General features: G+C 43.8%; 1 protein-coding gene across 1 annotated transcript; it reads right to left on the bottom strand.

The window, feature by feature from the left end:
- Positions 1-4,627: 4,627 nt before the first annotated feature.
- On the bottom strand, positions 4,628-14,875 carry MTG2 (mitochondrial ribosome associated GTPase 2). Its single transcript, XM_077252863.1, has 7 exons — positions 14,730-14,875; positions 12,293-12,472; positions 12,057-12,204; positions 11,624-11,739; positions 11,213-11,431; positions 5,838-5,976; positions 4,628-5,329 (listed from the first exon to the last, which is right to left on the bottom strand). Exons 1-7 carry the CDS (start codon positions 14,835-14,837, stop codon positions 4,938-4,940), a joined length of 1,302 nt encoding a protein of 433 aa, XP_077108978.1. The 5' UTR covers positions 14,838-14,875; the 3' UTR covers positions 4,628-4,937.
- Positions 14,876-15,886: the final 1,011 nt, after the last annotated feature.

Below are 15,886 nucleotides of genomic sequence, written 5' to 3'. Positions count from 1 at the left end.
TCCATCTTCTGAAAGGGGGCGGTGATAGCCAGATATTTGCACATCGCCTTGACCAGGTCTAACCTGATCAGAGAATGCTACAGAGGAAGAGTCAGAGCCGGACAAAAAGGGAGGATAATATCCTTTTAGGTGAAAAGCGCACACCAACAAGGTAAGGAATGAAGGTATAGGTTGCAAAGCCACCTTATCCTGGTGGAGAAACATAAAAGATAGGCGACAGGAAAGAGCTGCCAACTCCGAGACGTGCCTAATGAAGGTGATAGCCACAAGAACCACCACCGTCCAAGACAGAGAGCCTTCTCGAAGTGGGTCAAAGTGAGAACTCCTAAGGGTCTCCAGGACTAAATTGAGGTCCCAGGGGCCCATGAGAGTCCAATACAGGAGCATGGAGTGTGCCACCCCCTGGAGAAAATACTGGCCTGAGAACAAGAGATAAAAGGTTTTTTTTTGTTTTTTTTTTAGAAGGATGGCAAGTAACTGAGAATTCTGGGGGCAGATCAACCCGTGGGAAAGAAGATCCGGTCTGTTTGGGAGCCTCCAGGGGGCGTCCACGAGAAGATTTGATGACTTCCGTGAAACAAGACCTCCTGGCCCAATCCGGTGCTAATCGAGAGATCGAAATCCCTTAAATGATGGATAGGCCTTCCTGGGCCTAGTAAAAGGACGGAGCCATGTTGAAAATGTCATCGAGGTACGGGGAGAGCAATGCACCTCCGATTCACAGAATGGGCTATACGGCTGCCACGGTCTTTGTGAAGACCCTGTGAGTGGTTGTGAACTTGAAAGGCAAAGCGATAAGCAATTACTGAACGAAGAGACTCCATCCTGAAATGACACAGATGAACTCCTTTTGTTTAGTAATCTTAGATCCAGGATGGATCATGCGGCGGAAAAATCACACAGTCCTGGGGGACCTACCCTGTGCATTATGGGAACACCCGAAGGAGGTTTAAAGGAAACCCTTTTCCTATCCTGACGAGCCTGTGGCCTCTCTTGGTAGGAGAAATCCTCAGTCGAAGAAAAACGGTGAAGGGGCCGAAAGTATCAAAACTCACGCTTCAAAGGAGGACGGCGAGGTTTGGCCTGAGGAAGGAGAAAGCTTCTCACTCCGGTGGCCTTCTTAATAATTTGGTCCAGCTTGTAGCCAAATAGAGGGGAACCCTGAAAAGGTAAGTTGGTAAGAGACTTCTTTGAGGATTAAGTCCGCCTGCCACACCTTGAGCCAACTAGTCGTTCGGATCGCCACTATATTGCTGGACGCCCAAGCAGCAGCGATCAGGTAGACGGATACTATGTACTTTCCTGCATTAGAAATTTGGTCCGCGAGGCTGGCCAATTCCTCCGGTTGCGCTTGACGGAGCTACTTAGCCCATGCAGCTATAGACTTTGCCACCTAGGTGGAGAAAGGCACAATGTAGAAACGGCCGCTTCAATGGCTGACCTTCCAAAGGACTCTATGAGCCTGTCATTGGTGTCTTTGAGTGTTGCTCCATCTGTAAGAAGAAGGACTGTGTTGGTGGACAGTGTGGAATCCGGAGGGTCCAGTCAGAGAAGCAGTCCAGCTCGCAGTAAGCTCAGAGAAGGGATATAGAATGCCGAGGTGCTTCTCGCTTTGGAAGCAGCTGGTCGGGTTGTCCCGTTCCCTGGAACCTACCTCCTCAAATTCCTTATGAGGAGCAAAGACCTTAGGTGAGGATAACTGCGTTTGTTATTTTTATAGACACCTCTCCATTACTAAGCCGTAGGCTTGATGTCACCAGCACTACAGGGGCAAGTGGGAAGAGTAAGTGGGAAGAGTCGGGCAACACGCCAGAATTAGTGTATCTAATAAATGCACCTTTTGTGGGCTTCCATTTTTAGGTAGGGGAGGAGGTGGGATCAATATCCATGGTACCTTACCAGCCTGAGAATACCAGCCCCCCAGCTGCCTGCTTTAGCAAGGCTGGTTGTCAAAAATGGGGAGACCCCATGCCATTTTCTTTTAATTATTTATTTAAATAATTTAAAAATACGGCATGGGGGCCCATCTATTCTTGATAACTAGCCTTGCTGGAGCTGACAGCTGAGGGTTGCAGCCCCCAGCTGTGAGGTTTGTCTGGCTGGTTATCAAAAATACTGGTGAACCCACAATTATGTTTGTTTTTTTTTACTTATTTACATTGCAGGCTCCTGCTGATGAATACTTCCATCAGCCGCTCCTGCTCTCACTGTTACTAGCGGCAACAGGCATTGGCTGATGGGAGCAGTACTCCCATCAGCTGACACCAGTGACGGAAGTAAACTTTATACCTCCAATCACAGCTGCTTGTTCATGCTGTCTTTTGACAGCGTGGGAACTGCGGCTATCTGACCGGCGGTAATGATTTCACTGCCGATCATAAGCGATCTTTGCCCCGCTGTCATGCACATGACAGTGGTACAAACACCTACTGTTCAGGCAGCCAAACCCAAACAGTAACTCAGACTTCCTGGTGAAGTCCATGTTCGGTGTCAGTGCCCGAACAGTAGGTGTTCGGCGCGGAAGCCGAACTTTACTGTTCGGGTTCACCCATCTCTATCAGTCTAAAAAAGCAATGGTGGCCAGCATGAATATTCCAAAATTACTAATTTTGTTTTTCATAAAAAATCATAACATGGAAAAAAAAAAGTCAAAAAATATTAAAATATATAAAAAAAAATATATATATAAGTCATTTTCTGATGATAGTGTAAGGGGGTGCATTATGTCCTTGCATTTCTTACTTGTCCCTGTACCGTATGTCATGTTTAACTGTTGTGGTTATGTATTTTACTTTCAAATAGGGAAAGCGTAGTACTCACTTATAGCCACAAGATGGGGTACATCATAGTGTTGGAAATAGCACTGTAGATAGTTAACGGTTAATACTTAGGAGGAGTCACTGTGGGTAAGTTAGGGGGACATCCTTGTAGGCAGTTGGGGCCAGGGAGCCCGTAATATCCAGCAGAGCTATAGCCCTGGGGACGGCGTCGTGACCCCGCAACGTTTAAGAGTAGGCCCAGCCATCCAGGGCCAGGGAGGAAGACTACAGTAGTGACAGGAGTAGCATTGACAGTCAGTGAAAAAGAAGGAGCTTCATGGTGGACACAGCAGTAGAGACGGGCAGGTCGCTCACCATGTGGAGTATTGCTTTGTGGGCTGATGCCCTCATGTCCGGTGTGAAACAGACGAGGGAACCCAAACTGAAGTAGAGCTAAACAGGGAGGATACTGAGGAGCCGTATGATACGGTCCTACCCGGAAACTTGCTTAGTGACAAAGGGAAGAGAACAGGGAAAGAGAAAGATGTGTACAGCTTGAAACATGATGTCGATGCTGAAACAGAACTGGATGTGCTGTGTCCTAAAGTCAGTAAAGTTGTTCAGTTGAAAGTTGTAAAGGACTGTGTCTCAATTCATGCGAAACCGATTAAAAAACGTCTCTTGCAACAGAGAAGAGACCCTGACGGCGCTGAACCTGGAATCGTAGGTATGATGAGTAATGGACACAGTATAAATGTGATGGGAGGCCAGGGCACCGATATACCACAATCCTCGGCTATGAATACGGCCCTGGCTCTCTCTCACACTAGCTTCTGTTTAAATATTACTACTACTTTCTCACTAATGAGCTACATGTTTTTAGCCACAGACTAAAAATAAATAATTTTATGGGCTCTTAAATGGAATGAAGAAACACCAGACAGACATGTTTGATGATCAACTACGACTTTGCTTATCTAAATTACGGTAGGTCATATTCTACAGGCGTAGGCTCGGACAAGTCTCCGGACAATGAGAAAATTCCCTCGCTGTGATTGTCTGCCAGAGAGAACTAAGTGAGGAAAGGGAAGAGCCTCCCCATGATACAGTGGGGCACAGTAATAGTAGCCATAATCTATGCATTTCCTCACATTTCTTACTATCGTATTGCCAGCAAGACACACATAGAAATTTCTTTTTAAGGAAAGGGGATTTAGAAATCCACTGTACAAATGTACATCAACTTTGTCTTGACACATAAAGTGGTTATTATAATCTCATATAATTAAAGACGCACTCCTCCAAGCAAAGTTTTTAACATCTGAATATATTACAGTCATCACATTACATAGCACTGTGTACTTACAATTGCTCATTTTACCTTTCTACCCAGCTAATTATTCTCTTTTCTCTGCTGTATGTAGAAATAGGAAGCCTCTTTTCCCTTCAGAAATCATTGCCCTCTTCAACTCCTGACCCAGCTGCTCTCTCTCTCTCTCTCTCTCATCTGCCAGGGAATTTTGCAGTAAATTATTACTCATACAGGGAAAATTGACCTCCTGTTTCTACATATCACTTTGAAGGATTCAGAAGGTCAGTTTTAATCACTTGATGGCATAGACCTAATGGAAAAGAGAAGAATTAACTGGGCAGAAAGGCAAAGTGAGCAACTGTAATTGCACAGCACTATAGAATATGAAGATTGCAGTATATAAAGAGGATAAACATTTTGATAGGAGGATTGCTTCTTTAACAGCAAGTAAAGCAAAATCTCCATGATGTTGTAATTTTGTGTTCTAAATAGTTTTTACAAAAATGCTACTATTGTGAAAATTTCTGCAAATATGAAATACACTGGGAGAGATTAGGAGGATTGTTTCGCTGTAATTCATTTATAACACAATTGTTTTAAAATGTATTTTGTACATCGTGCCTCCTAGTGGCTAACCTAGTGCTCACATCTCCACATAGTGGTTTATTTATGTATTGCAGTAAAAATGCAGATGAAATCGGGCACAAAATAAAAATCTCCTGTATTACAGGAAGAAAAGGACTCAGTAAATTAGACTGGATGAAGACGAGACAGAACAGACATAGCCAATCCATCCTGGAGGCAAGATAAAGCCCAGGTCCATCTGTAGGCAATGCCCACATCAAGCACATTTGTTACAGACGTCTTCACCAGCCCCTGTAAGACTCATCTTTCTTTCTTTCTGGCTTGTGCCCATCATACAACTCTCGTAGATGAAGTATAAGCTCTTCAGCATTATCCCCAGTCAAGGCGGACACTGCAACGATCCTGCCTTTTACCTTCCCCCGCAGAACCTCCAGGGTCTTTCTGGCATTAGGAAGGTCCAATTTGTTGGCTACAATGACATGGGGACGGAGTAGAAGACTCTCGTCAAATTGGCGCAGTTCATACTGTAAAGAGCTCAGCTGAGTCCATGGCTCCGGGTGTGTGAGGTCCAGCACGTACAGCAGAATCCGACACCTCTCGATGTGTCTGAGAAAAGCTAGTCCCAGACCCCGGTTCTGGTGGGCTCCTTCTATGATGCCTGGAACGTCAGCCACTAAGATGCCAAAAAGAAAGAATAGTTACACATTTAGTAATGAAGGCATTTTTTTCTCTTTACACCTCAAATCTTGTTAGGTTTTATGTCCTAAAACATTATAGACAATGATAATCTTTCTACCTGTAACACTTTAAGCAAAAAAAAAAAAAAAAAAGGGAGAAATTAGCACCCGAGTCCATAGTCAAGGAAAACAAAGACAGCACTATAGCGCCACCAAGTGGCTGATTTTGGCGTTACAAAAGGAATATTTGAATTTACTTATCAGAATGAATATTTAATTTATCGATATTATTTTATATGGAGCAGGAATCTTAATACACTTTGTACAGATATACTACTTGTTTTATTAAATGAGCAGGTTTGATGGCAAAAATTGTACCCAGTAAGTGGAGCATCTGGCGCCCTTATCTCAGAGAAGGAGGGATTGTCAGAGTTCAGCAGACATTACCAGCTCCTTATTTTATTTTACCACAAACCCAAAAGCTGCTCTATAAGGGTCACTAACCTGCTATCTGCTCATAATCTTGGTAATTGATCACCCCGACGTGAGGATTGAGGGTGGTGAATGGATAGGCAGCCACAGCGGGACGGGCATTTGTAAGGAGGCGTAACAAAGACGATTTGCCGGCATTGGGAAATCCCACCTAAAAACAGGAAAATGTGTTACATATAACTTTACTTCTGACTGACTGAACAAAATTGTCATTAGCTCAAAGGAAGAAATGCTGAGAAATTAAGGCGACCAGGTCACATCCATACAGCAGAGACATGAAAAGTTAAAGCGTATCTGTCATTTTAATCTGAATTTTATAAATCACTAGTACACATGAAAATAAGAAACTGTGTAATATATCTGTCACAGGGTAACCGCAACAGAGAGGAGCCAGAAGATCGCAACGTCTGATTGCTCCTACTCCAGCACTGAGAAGAAGCACTTCTCCGTCGTTTTAATGGTGTTTATTTATTTTGGCAGAACAGGGGTTAATCGGCCATGTTGAAAACTCTAGAGCTCTCAGCTAAGGTCAGTTACCCACTCCCATCCCCTTTATAATCTGGCCCTGATTCAAACCCATGTCAGAGCTAGCTTTTGCAGCATGGCTTAGGAGAGGTGTTCCCTATGAGGAGTTTTAGAGGAGCTACCTGTGACTGTTGCGTGGGTTTGTAATTGTGGTAATTACCTTCCCTTCTCTACTTTGTTTTTTTTGCCAATCCTCCACGGTGCATTCCTCTGTTATATGTGAGTGTATATTTGCATACCTGGTGCTTTCAGTTTTGTTTTGTTTTAAATGTTTTGTTTATTAAGAATCCAGAGTTAAATGACAACAGCATATAAATCAAGTAGGGTAAACGTGAAAGATACAGCAAATCATACAATAATCAAAAATATCTCAAGAAACTCAGATGTAAAGATGTCATCAGTCAATTTGACCAGTTTACAAAAACTCCTCAATCATTGCATTATTAATGAAGGATTTTTGGTTACTATTGTCACACAAACGTGCAGAGTTAAATAACTACAAGTTTTAGAAATCATAAGTCACCAAAAGTGAGTTAAGTGAGCAACTAGAAACAACAAACATGAGGGGTAAATATAACTTGGGAAGGGGGGGGGGGGGGAGAAATAAACAGGGGAAGGAGGGTAAAGAGGTGGAAAAAGGTCTGTTGGAAGATCAATAATGTCTAAGATACAGGAGTGGGGTCTGGCACACAAAGGGACATGAACTTAACAGAGTTCCTATACGTTACTATACAGTTATATGAAAAAGTTTGGGCACCCCTATTAATCTTAAGCTTAATGTTTTATAAAAATTGTTTTTTTTGCAACAGCTATTTCAGTTTCATATATCTAATAACTGTTGGACACAGTAATGTTTCTGCCTTGAAATGAGGTTTATTGTACTAACAGAAAATGTGCAATCTGCATTCAAACAAAATTTGACAGGTGCATAAGTATGGGCACCCTTATCATTTTCTTGTTTTAAATACTCCTACCTACTTTTTACTGACTTACTAAAGCACTTTTTTTGGTTTTGTAACCTCATTGAGCTTTGAACTTCATAGCCAGGTGTATGCAAACATGAGAAAAGCTACTTAAAGTGGCCACTTGCAAGTTGTTCTCCTGTTTGAATCTCCTCTGAAGAGTGGCATCATGGGCTCCTCAAAACAACTGTCAAATGATCTGAAAACAAAGATTATTCAACATAGTTGTTCAGGGGAAGGATGCAAAAAGCTGTCTAAGAGATTTAACCTGTCAATTTCCACTGTGAGGAACATAGTAAGGAAATGGAAGAACACAGGTACAGTTCTTGTTAAGGCCAGAAGTGGCAGGCCAAGAAAAACATCAGAAAGGCAGAGAAGAAGAATGGTGAGATCAGTCAAGGACAACCCTCAGACCACCTCCAGGGAATTGCAGCATCAACTTGCTGCAGATGGTGTCACTGTGCATCGGTCAACTATACAACGCACTTTGCACAAGGAGAAGCTGTATGGGACAGTGATGCGAAAGAAGCCGTTTCTGCAAGCACGCCACAAACAGAGTCGACTGACGTATGCAAAAGCACATTTGGAGAAGCCAATTTCTTTTTGGAAGAAGGTCCTGTGGACTGATGAAACCAAGATTGTGTTGTTTGGTCATACAAAAAGGTGTTATGCATGTCGGCAAAAAAACACAGCATTCCAAGAAAAACACTTGCTACCCACAGTAAAATTTGGTGGAGGTTCCATCATGCTTTGGGGCTGTGTGGCCAATGCCGGCACCGGGAATCTTGTTAAAGTTGAGGGACGCATGGATTCCTCTCAGTATCAGCAGATTCTTGACAATGTTCAAGAATCAGTGACAAAGTTGAAGTTACGCAGGGGATGGATCTTTCAGCAAGACAATGATCCAAAACACCGCTCCAAATCTACTCAGGCATTCATGCAGAGGAACAATTACACTGTTCTGGAATGGCCATCCCAGTCCCCAGACCTGAATATCATTGAACATCTGTGGGATCATTTGAAGAGGGCTGTCCATGTTCGGCGACCATCAAACTTAACTGAACTGGAATTGTTTTGTAAAGAGGAATAGTCAAAGATACCTTCATCCAGGATCCAAGAACTCATTAAAAGCTACAGGAAGCGACTAGAGGCTGTTATTTTTGCAAAAGGGAGGATCTACTAAATATTAATGTCACTTTTCTGGTGAGGTGCCCATACTTATGCACCTGTCAAATTTTGTTTGAATGCATATTGCACATTTTCTGTTAGTACAATAAACCTCATTTCAAGGCAGAAACATTACTGTGTCCAACAGTTATTAGATATATGAAACTGAAATAGCTGTTGCAAAAAAAAAACAATTTTTATAAAACATTAAGCTTAAGATTAATAGGGGTGCCCAAACTTTTTCATATAACTGTAAGTTGGGGCCGCACGGTGGCTCAGTGGTTAGCCTTGCAGCGGTGGAGTCCTGAGTTCTAATCCCACCAAGGACAACATCTGCAAAGAGTTTGTATGTTCTCCCCGTGTTTGCGTGGGTTTCCTCTGTGTTCTCCGGTTTCCTCCCACACTACAAAGACATACTGATAGAGAATTTAGATTGTGAGCCTCATCGGGGACAGCGATGATAATGTGTGCAAACTGTAAAGCGCTGCGGAATATGTTAGCACTATATAAAAATAAAGATTATTATTATTATTACCCAAGGACTCCAGACACTCGAAAAGGAGGAAAGGATATGGGTAGAAAGCGCTGCCAATTCCTCAGTATGGTACAATTGGTCAATCTTAGGTATCAACTGAGTATTGCTTGAAATATTGGGTGGGCGCCATAACGTGGGTATCAGAAGCTTACCAGCTGCGAGAATGAAGGAGACCAGCCTAGATACATGTTTGGTATTTGGAACTGTCGGTAGATTTAGGAAGATATGTTCCGGTGTTTATTTTATGTGAATATGCATCACTTCCTTTAAAATATGAGAAATGATGTTTCAAAATTTTTGAATAATCTGACAAGACCACCAGATATGGAGTATGAGCCGCCCTCCTTTCCCCTGGTGTTGTCAGTTAACCCTTGTTTGTGTAGCCTTGTTTGTCGGGTTGGTGTACTGCGGTGCACAGTAGCACCCCTCTTCCCTGGGTGAGGGAAGAGAACAGACGGAGGGCTAACTCAGAAGATAAGGCAAGGGTGGCAGCCCCAGCATATTCACCTTCAGAAATATCCTAGGGAATAGGACAAGCTAGGGAGCCCCCTTGTGTCAGGGACAGGGAAGGAGTCCCTGGTCCCAGGTCACCCGACAGCTATGTCATGAAAATATCTTACCAACTTTGTAATTGGAGCACTGTGAATGCCGCTGTAATAGCGACAGGGCACTGTGAATGCCGTTGTAATAGCGATGGGGGCATTGTGAAAATGTTGCTGTAATAGCGATGGGGGCATTGTGAGAATGCCGCTGTAATAGTGATGGGGCATTGTGAGAATGCCGCTGTAATAGTGATGGGGCATTGTGAGAATGCTGCTGTAATAGTGATGGGGCATTGTGAGAATGCTGCTGTAATAGTGATGGGGCATTGTGAGAATGCCGCTGTAATAGCGATGGGGAACTGTGAATGCCGATGTAATAGTGATGGGGCACTGTGACTGACGCTGTAATAGCGAAGGGGGCATTGTGAGAATGCTGCTGTAATAGTGATGGGGGCACTGTGACTGTCGCTGTAATAGCGATGGGGAACTGTGAATGCCGATGTAATAGTGATGGGGCACTGTGACAGTCGCTGTAATAGCGATGGGGCACTAGGACTGTTGCTTTAATAGTGATGGGGCACTGTGAATGCCGCTGTAAAAGCAATGGGGGCACTGTGAATGCCGATGTAATAGCGATGGGGCACTATGAGTACCGCTGTCTGTAATAGAGATGGAGCACTGTGAAAGCCAATGTAATAGCAATGGGGGCATCGTGACTGTCGCTGTAGTAGCGATGGGCCATTGCATTTTTTAAAGTACATAAACAGCAATAGCTATATTTAAGACCACGCATTGGTCTGCACACTGGAACCCTGTGCCATTATATACATGATCTCAGTAGAGGTGCTTTTGGGTAGAAATACCATGGGTGTAATTATGGTGGGTGCAGCACTTGCCGTCATACTACGGCCATATTGACCGCCCCCCGAAGAAGCCGACGCAAAACGCGCGTCGGGGGGGCGACGGTGTGGACCCTCATCTGACGCCTACTTAGGGGTAAGAACCTGGTGGCTATTTACGATGCATACGTTATCTCCGAGCCTGTGTACAGGGCTCATGTGAGCGCATATACTACTCTAGTAGCATATCCCAGGGAAATGTACCCATATATGGTTGCACTATGCACTTTACGTTATATAGCAGGCGTCTAGTTGGTTCTACACCAGTTTTTGTCTGTGCTACCCGGCTCTCTTTAGCTGAATGAATTTGTAAAACTACTTGTGTATGTAAATTGTTTGGACTAATTCTTTGTGACTTATTGATTTAATAAATATATCATTTAAGTGATTGTTGGACATTTACTCCGTTTTTTCTCCTGTTATAATTAATCGTTTGGAGTGTCCTGGTACATGTTATTGGTACCTTTTTCTCCTCCACGTGCTCCACTCCATTTGGTTTTGGAGCATGGTGGTGTCTTTGACTAATATACCCTCCATTTTGGATTTATTTGTTGGCCATAGAGCTTAAGGTGGACCAACAGATCCCTTTCGCCTAAATGAGAAGACCAGTACTATTAGAGACTGGAGATAGTAGGGGTCCTGTTGTAAACTGCATTGGGTCCCTGAAAACTTTAAAGTTACCTCACTGAGCAAGGGGATAACACCCTAGAGGCTACACAGGAAAAAAAAAATCTAGGCAGACTGTATTAACCCTCACCATGCCAGCATGAGCCATAGTTTTCAGTTCCAGATGCAGGCACCGTTCTTCTCCTGGATCACCCGGTGTGGCCATCACTGGAGCTCGGTTCTCATTGCTGAGGAAGAATCTGTTACCTTTTCCTCCGGCTCCTCCATAAGCAGCAACGAATTCCTCCCCAGGTGTGGAGAGATCAGCGAGGGTTACCCCATCCTCCTTTACCAACGTTCCAACAGGGACCTGACAATGTAGAGACACCAACTAGGTGACTATGCAAGAAGTTATAACTCGTCCCAATGATTGGCTTCCTTACTTCTATCCAGTCACAAGATATATTTTGTAAGTGTCGAAGGGATCTGCTGAAGATACGTCATTTGTAAGGGCAGATAATCCCACGTTATCAGCTCATATGTATGTATCCACCCTGCTCACCTTAATGTATAGGGTGTCACCACTCTTTCCATAACAATTTTTGCTACGCCCACGTTCCCCTTGATATCCTTGGTACACCGAAGCAATGGAGGAGAGCGATTTTACACAATGGTCCACTAGAGAAAAAACACGAGACAAGGTGACAATCTAGGAAACGTCACTGACAATTATTCTGAAGGTGCCCCGAATACATAGGAATTGATGAATTCATATATGGGGGGTAACACACATGACTCAGACATCAGACTACAAAATGCTTGTTTGTAGTCTGTTACCATGGAGACACATAGGTATGCAATGACGCTGCATATAGAAAATGAAATGATCAGAAACAAAAAAAAAATAAAAATGATGGCAGCAAAAGTTCACGCACTGGTCAGATATGATCTACTGGTGATGGCACAATTAGTCCACAACATTGACAGTCGATTACCTTTAAATATCACGTGTCCTCCATTTCCACCATCTCCTCCATCTGGTCCTCCAAACTCCTTCCTTGGTTCACTGTGGAAGCAGGAAGCTCCGTCTCCACCAGTGCCTCCCAGCACACGGACTTTACGATGATCAACAAAATAACGGGTCTGGGATAAAAAACAGAAATCTAAAATTAATTCTATATAGGAAAATCCACCAAATATGAACTTGTCTGGGTTTCACTGTTGGACTCACCAGCTTCTTCTCAGTCACATCTTTCTTGCGACTAACTAAGTTCCGGGATTTGGAACAAACGGAGGATCCAGTAGAGAGAAGACGGCAAGATATAGTACGGGAAATAACAGCTCCGCACAGCGGTAACGGATAAGTCAGCCCAAAGAACCGGGCCAAAAACTGCATGTTCTGCATGGCTACCTACAACATAAAATGACACAAAGAGCACCAGTCAGAATTCAGAGAAGGGGGCTGGCTTAGCTAATGAGCTGAGCTCGCCACCTTCACACTCTGATACATGCTGGCATAGAAAGGAGGAAGGGAGCACACTTAGCCATAATGGCGCTATTATACTGATTTAATAGATCCTTTCATTGAAGAAATTCAAAGCCTGGTTGTTGTTTAATCATCATTACAAGTTTCGTTTTCTTAAGCTCTCCGTGCATTGGGGTGGTACTGTGGGTAGGGTCTTCCCCGGCCCCTCCGCTGTCATTAGTGCCTGAATCTTCTGTTTTAAATATTGCACCAGAGATGTCCTAGCCAAGTGTCATGATGAGCCAAGATATAAATCGGCACATGCGCTTCCATTTTACTAAAGACCGCCACAAAATCAACCGGAGCATGTGCCGCTCGTGCTTTAGGATGGTGCCAGCATGAATTTAAAACAGGAAGAAGATAAAGACACTTGAGCGGAGGGTCCGAGGCTGAGCAGAAGACTCTACCCACAGTACTGCCACAATGCACCAAAAGCTTAGGAAACCAAAACTTCTATTGATGATTAAACAATAACCAGGCTGCGGATTTCTCTACAGAAGGGATCTACTGAATCAGTGTCACTGCGAATCCGATCCAATCCGGAGCTCAAAAAAGTGCAGATGAGCACAGAATCATATAATAATATTGGCCCAAATGCAATCTGATTTTTTATCTACCAGTAATTGCATTGGTCCGATTTATTCACAAGCGTGAGTGACCCCTTACTGTTAGCCTCCTGAGGGGACTTATAGCTGCGATTGTCCAATCAAGTGTGCCATATACTACGATGCCTCAACATCGCTGCATACAGCAAAACTCAGTCTGCATTGAAGCCCGACCACAGGCAGGGGTTCAAAGGGGCTCCGTAATGACAGGCATGGGGTCATCACTTGACCCCTGGCTGTCAAGACAACCCATCGGGGACCTGCGATCAAATCAGGGGCGCACATATGGGTGGAGAGAATGATGCGCATGCATGTTGGCACGAGTTAAATGCTGCTGTCAGAGATTGACAGCAGCATTTAACAGGTTATCAATGGCAGGCAGAGCACTGCGATTCTTAGCGGCAGGTCCTGGCTGCTTCCAACTTGTGCCATACATGTACGGCGGATGTTGTGAAGGGGGTTAAAGATTAAATAAAAGGTTTTGGTTTTTTTTTTAATGATTTTGACCTGGATGTTAAGTTATGAAACTTTGTAAATAACTTTATACGGAGATTTGTCTTCAATCCTGTAAAAAAAAAAAAAAAAAAAGCATGTAAGTGGCTTCCAAACCCCTGAATTTCCCCAGTCTGCGTACCTGTCTTCAGCTGCATTGATGATGTACAGTATTAATGGAAAAAAATGACAGTTTAGTTCCTCTTTAAGCCTTTTAGGGCCTTTAGTGCTTTTTCGGAAGCTCGGTGGTTAGCACTGCTGGTTTGCAGCGCTGGGGTCCTGGGTTCACATCCCACCAAGGAGTCTGTGTGTTCTCCCCATGTTTGTGAGTTTCCTCCCACACTCCAAAGACATACTGATAGGGAGTCTAGATTGTGAGCCCCAATGGGGACAGTGATGATGATGATGAGGATGATGTAAAGCGTTGCAGCATATGATGGTGCCATTTATTATTACACTAACTTATAACAGCATCAAGTCCCATGCTTCACTACAACGGGGAGGTGGGAGTTGCAGACTGGAGTACGTGCTGCGACTTTAAAAGTCACAATTGATGAATTGCCCATGAACAAAACCTTCGCCCACAATGAAATCGACTTATATAGAGGCACAGATGAGGAACAGGCGAAACATGAAGCGGGCCCATACTTGTTTTCCACATGAACACCCCCTTTTACACCAGTGTCTTATGTCGCCAGCCAGACTCTGCAATATAGGCAACATGGGAATGTTAATGGCCAACAAAAAAGCTTCCATTCACTCCCAGCAAGCAGAGACCTTTTCTGTTATAATAATTACAGGAAATACACTTATTTAAAGGAAGCTGTCACTAAATAAGTGTAAATAATGCATGCACCACATAATATTGCAGGGAACTACAAGTACCAGCATGGCTGAACACGACAGAACCACTGCACTGCAGCCGGACAAGAACTGGCTTTATAGGTATAACTATCACAGCCATGTTGGACTTGTTCCTCTCATTACGGCTGCTATGCAGACATAACGCATCGACAACAACAATTAGCTGCGCCATTGCTGCTCACCTTCCTGCCCGTCCCATCCTGCACACACACTTTACTAATCTGCAACCTTGCCCGTCGCCGCCGCGGCCGCCGCCATTTTCGTGGAGCAAATTTGCACTTCGCAAACATGGCCGCGCCACCGAGCCGTAGAAGCAAAGCTACCTCTAGTGGCTGTGGCGTAAATAGGAGAAATTTCCCAGAATGCCCTGTTCTGTAGTTTTTGTTTTGTTTTTTTGTATGCGCAGGCGCAGATAATCGTGTAAAGGCTATAAAGATATTGCATTATTAATTAGATCCATTAGTAAAATAATACTCTTATCTACACAAATTTGCACAAACATTAAAAAGGTTTGAGGGGTAGTTTATTATTTTAAAAATATTTAAAGAAACAGGGCAATTAACATTGTTTGTGGTCTCAACCTGTGTGAATGTCCATATAGTGTAGTGTACTTATATATTCACCAATTGCCATCATCTCCTGGGTCCAGCTCCGCTCCGGTACTCTTTTGGGTCATGTGACGATTATTCTGACTTGTCAGCGCACCCTGGCGTTTAGGTGTGAGCCGGTAGTCACTCGTACAATGTAAGCCTTTGTACCCTCCTTCTGACGCTCCATAGACTTACACTGTAAAAGCCACTTCCGTCTCACACATAAACCCCAGGGTGATCCGGAAAGATGGAATAGCTGCGACATGACCCAGAAGAAGAGTGGAGCAGCGCTGGACCCCGGAGAAGACAGCAGAAGACATTACACTACATATTCACATCAGGTTTCGCCTCTAAAAATTCTAATGGGAGTATTTCTTTAGCGCATATAATTGTGAGAGCAGGAGTTATTTATCTATCCTGACTCCCATCTTGGTTATTCTATGTACATCTCCTCTTCTGTGAAATGGAGTCTGAACCAGAATGTATGTTTTGAAATAAGGCCAACACATATGTAGATAGGGCTGTCACTAGGAATTTCAGGGCCCCACATTGGCAAAAGTTTCGGGCCCCCTTGAGACTCCACCCAGGTTTCATCCCAGCTCGGCCTCCACCCCTCAAACCGACCACAGTCCCACTGCCCGCTCTTGGAAAAACTCAACTGCTGCCCAACATCCTCACTAATCAGATGCTAACAGTTCCCATCAAACACCATATCACACAGGGGCGTAGATAGAGCTTTTGCCGCCTGG

The sequence above is a fragment of the Ranitomeya variabilis genome, chromosome 4 (genome assembly GCF_051348905.1).
Source record: "Ranitomeya variabilis isolate aRanVar5 chromosome 4, aRanVar5.hap1, whole genome shotgun sequence".
Classification (NCBI taxonomy): domain Eukaryota; kingdom Metazoa; phylum Chordata; class Amphibia; order Anura; family Dendrobatidae; genus Ranitomeya; species Ranitomeya variabilis.
The sequence above is the reverse complement of the archived record's forward strand: the minus strand, read 5'-3'. Positions and strand labels throughout refer to the sequence as shown.

What these genes read in the sequence shown, in the direction of transcription:
- MTG2 (XM_077252863.1), bottom strand. Translation starts at nt 14,837, where the DNA reads ATGTTTGCGAAGTGCAAATTTGCTCCACGAAAATGGCGGCGGCCGCGG. An exon ending in AGGATGGGACGGGCAGGAAG is followed by an intron (nt 12,473 to 14,729) that starts GTGAGCAGCAAT and finishes TTTATGTTGTAG; the next exon opens with GTAGCCATGCAGAACATGCA. An exon ending in ATGTGACTGAGAAGAAGCTG is followed by an intron (nt 12,205 to 12,292) that starts GTGAGTCCAACA and finishes TTTTTATCCCAG; the next exon opens with ACCCGTTATTTTGTTGATCA.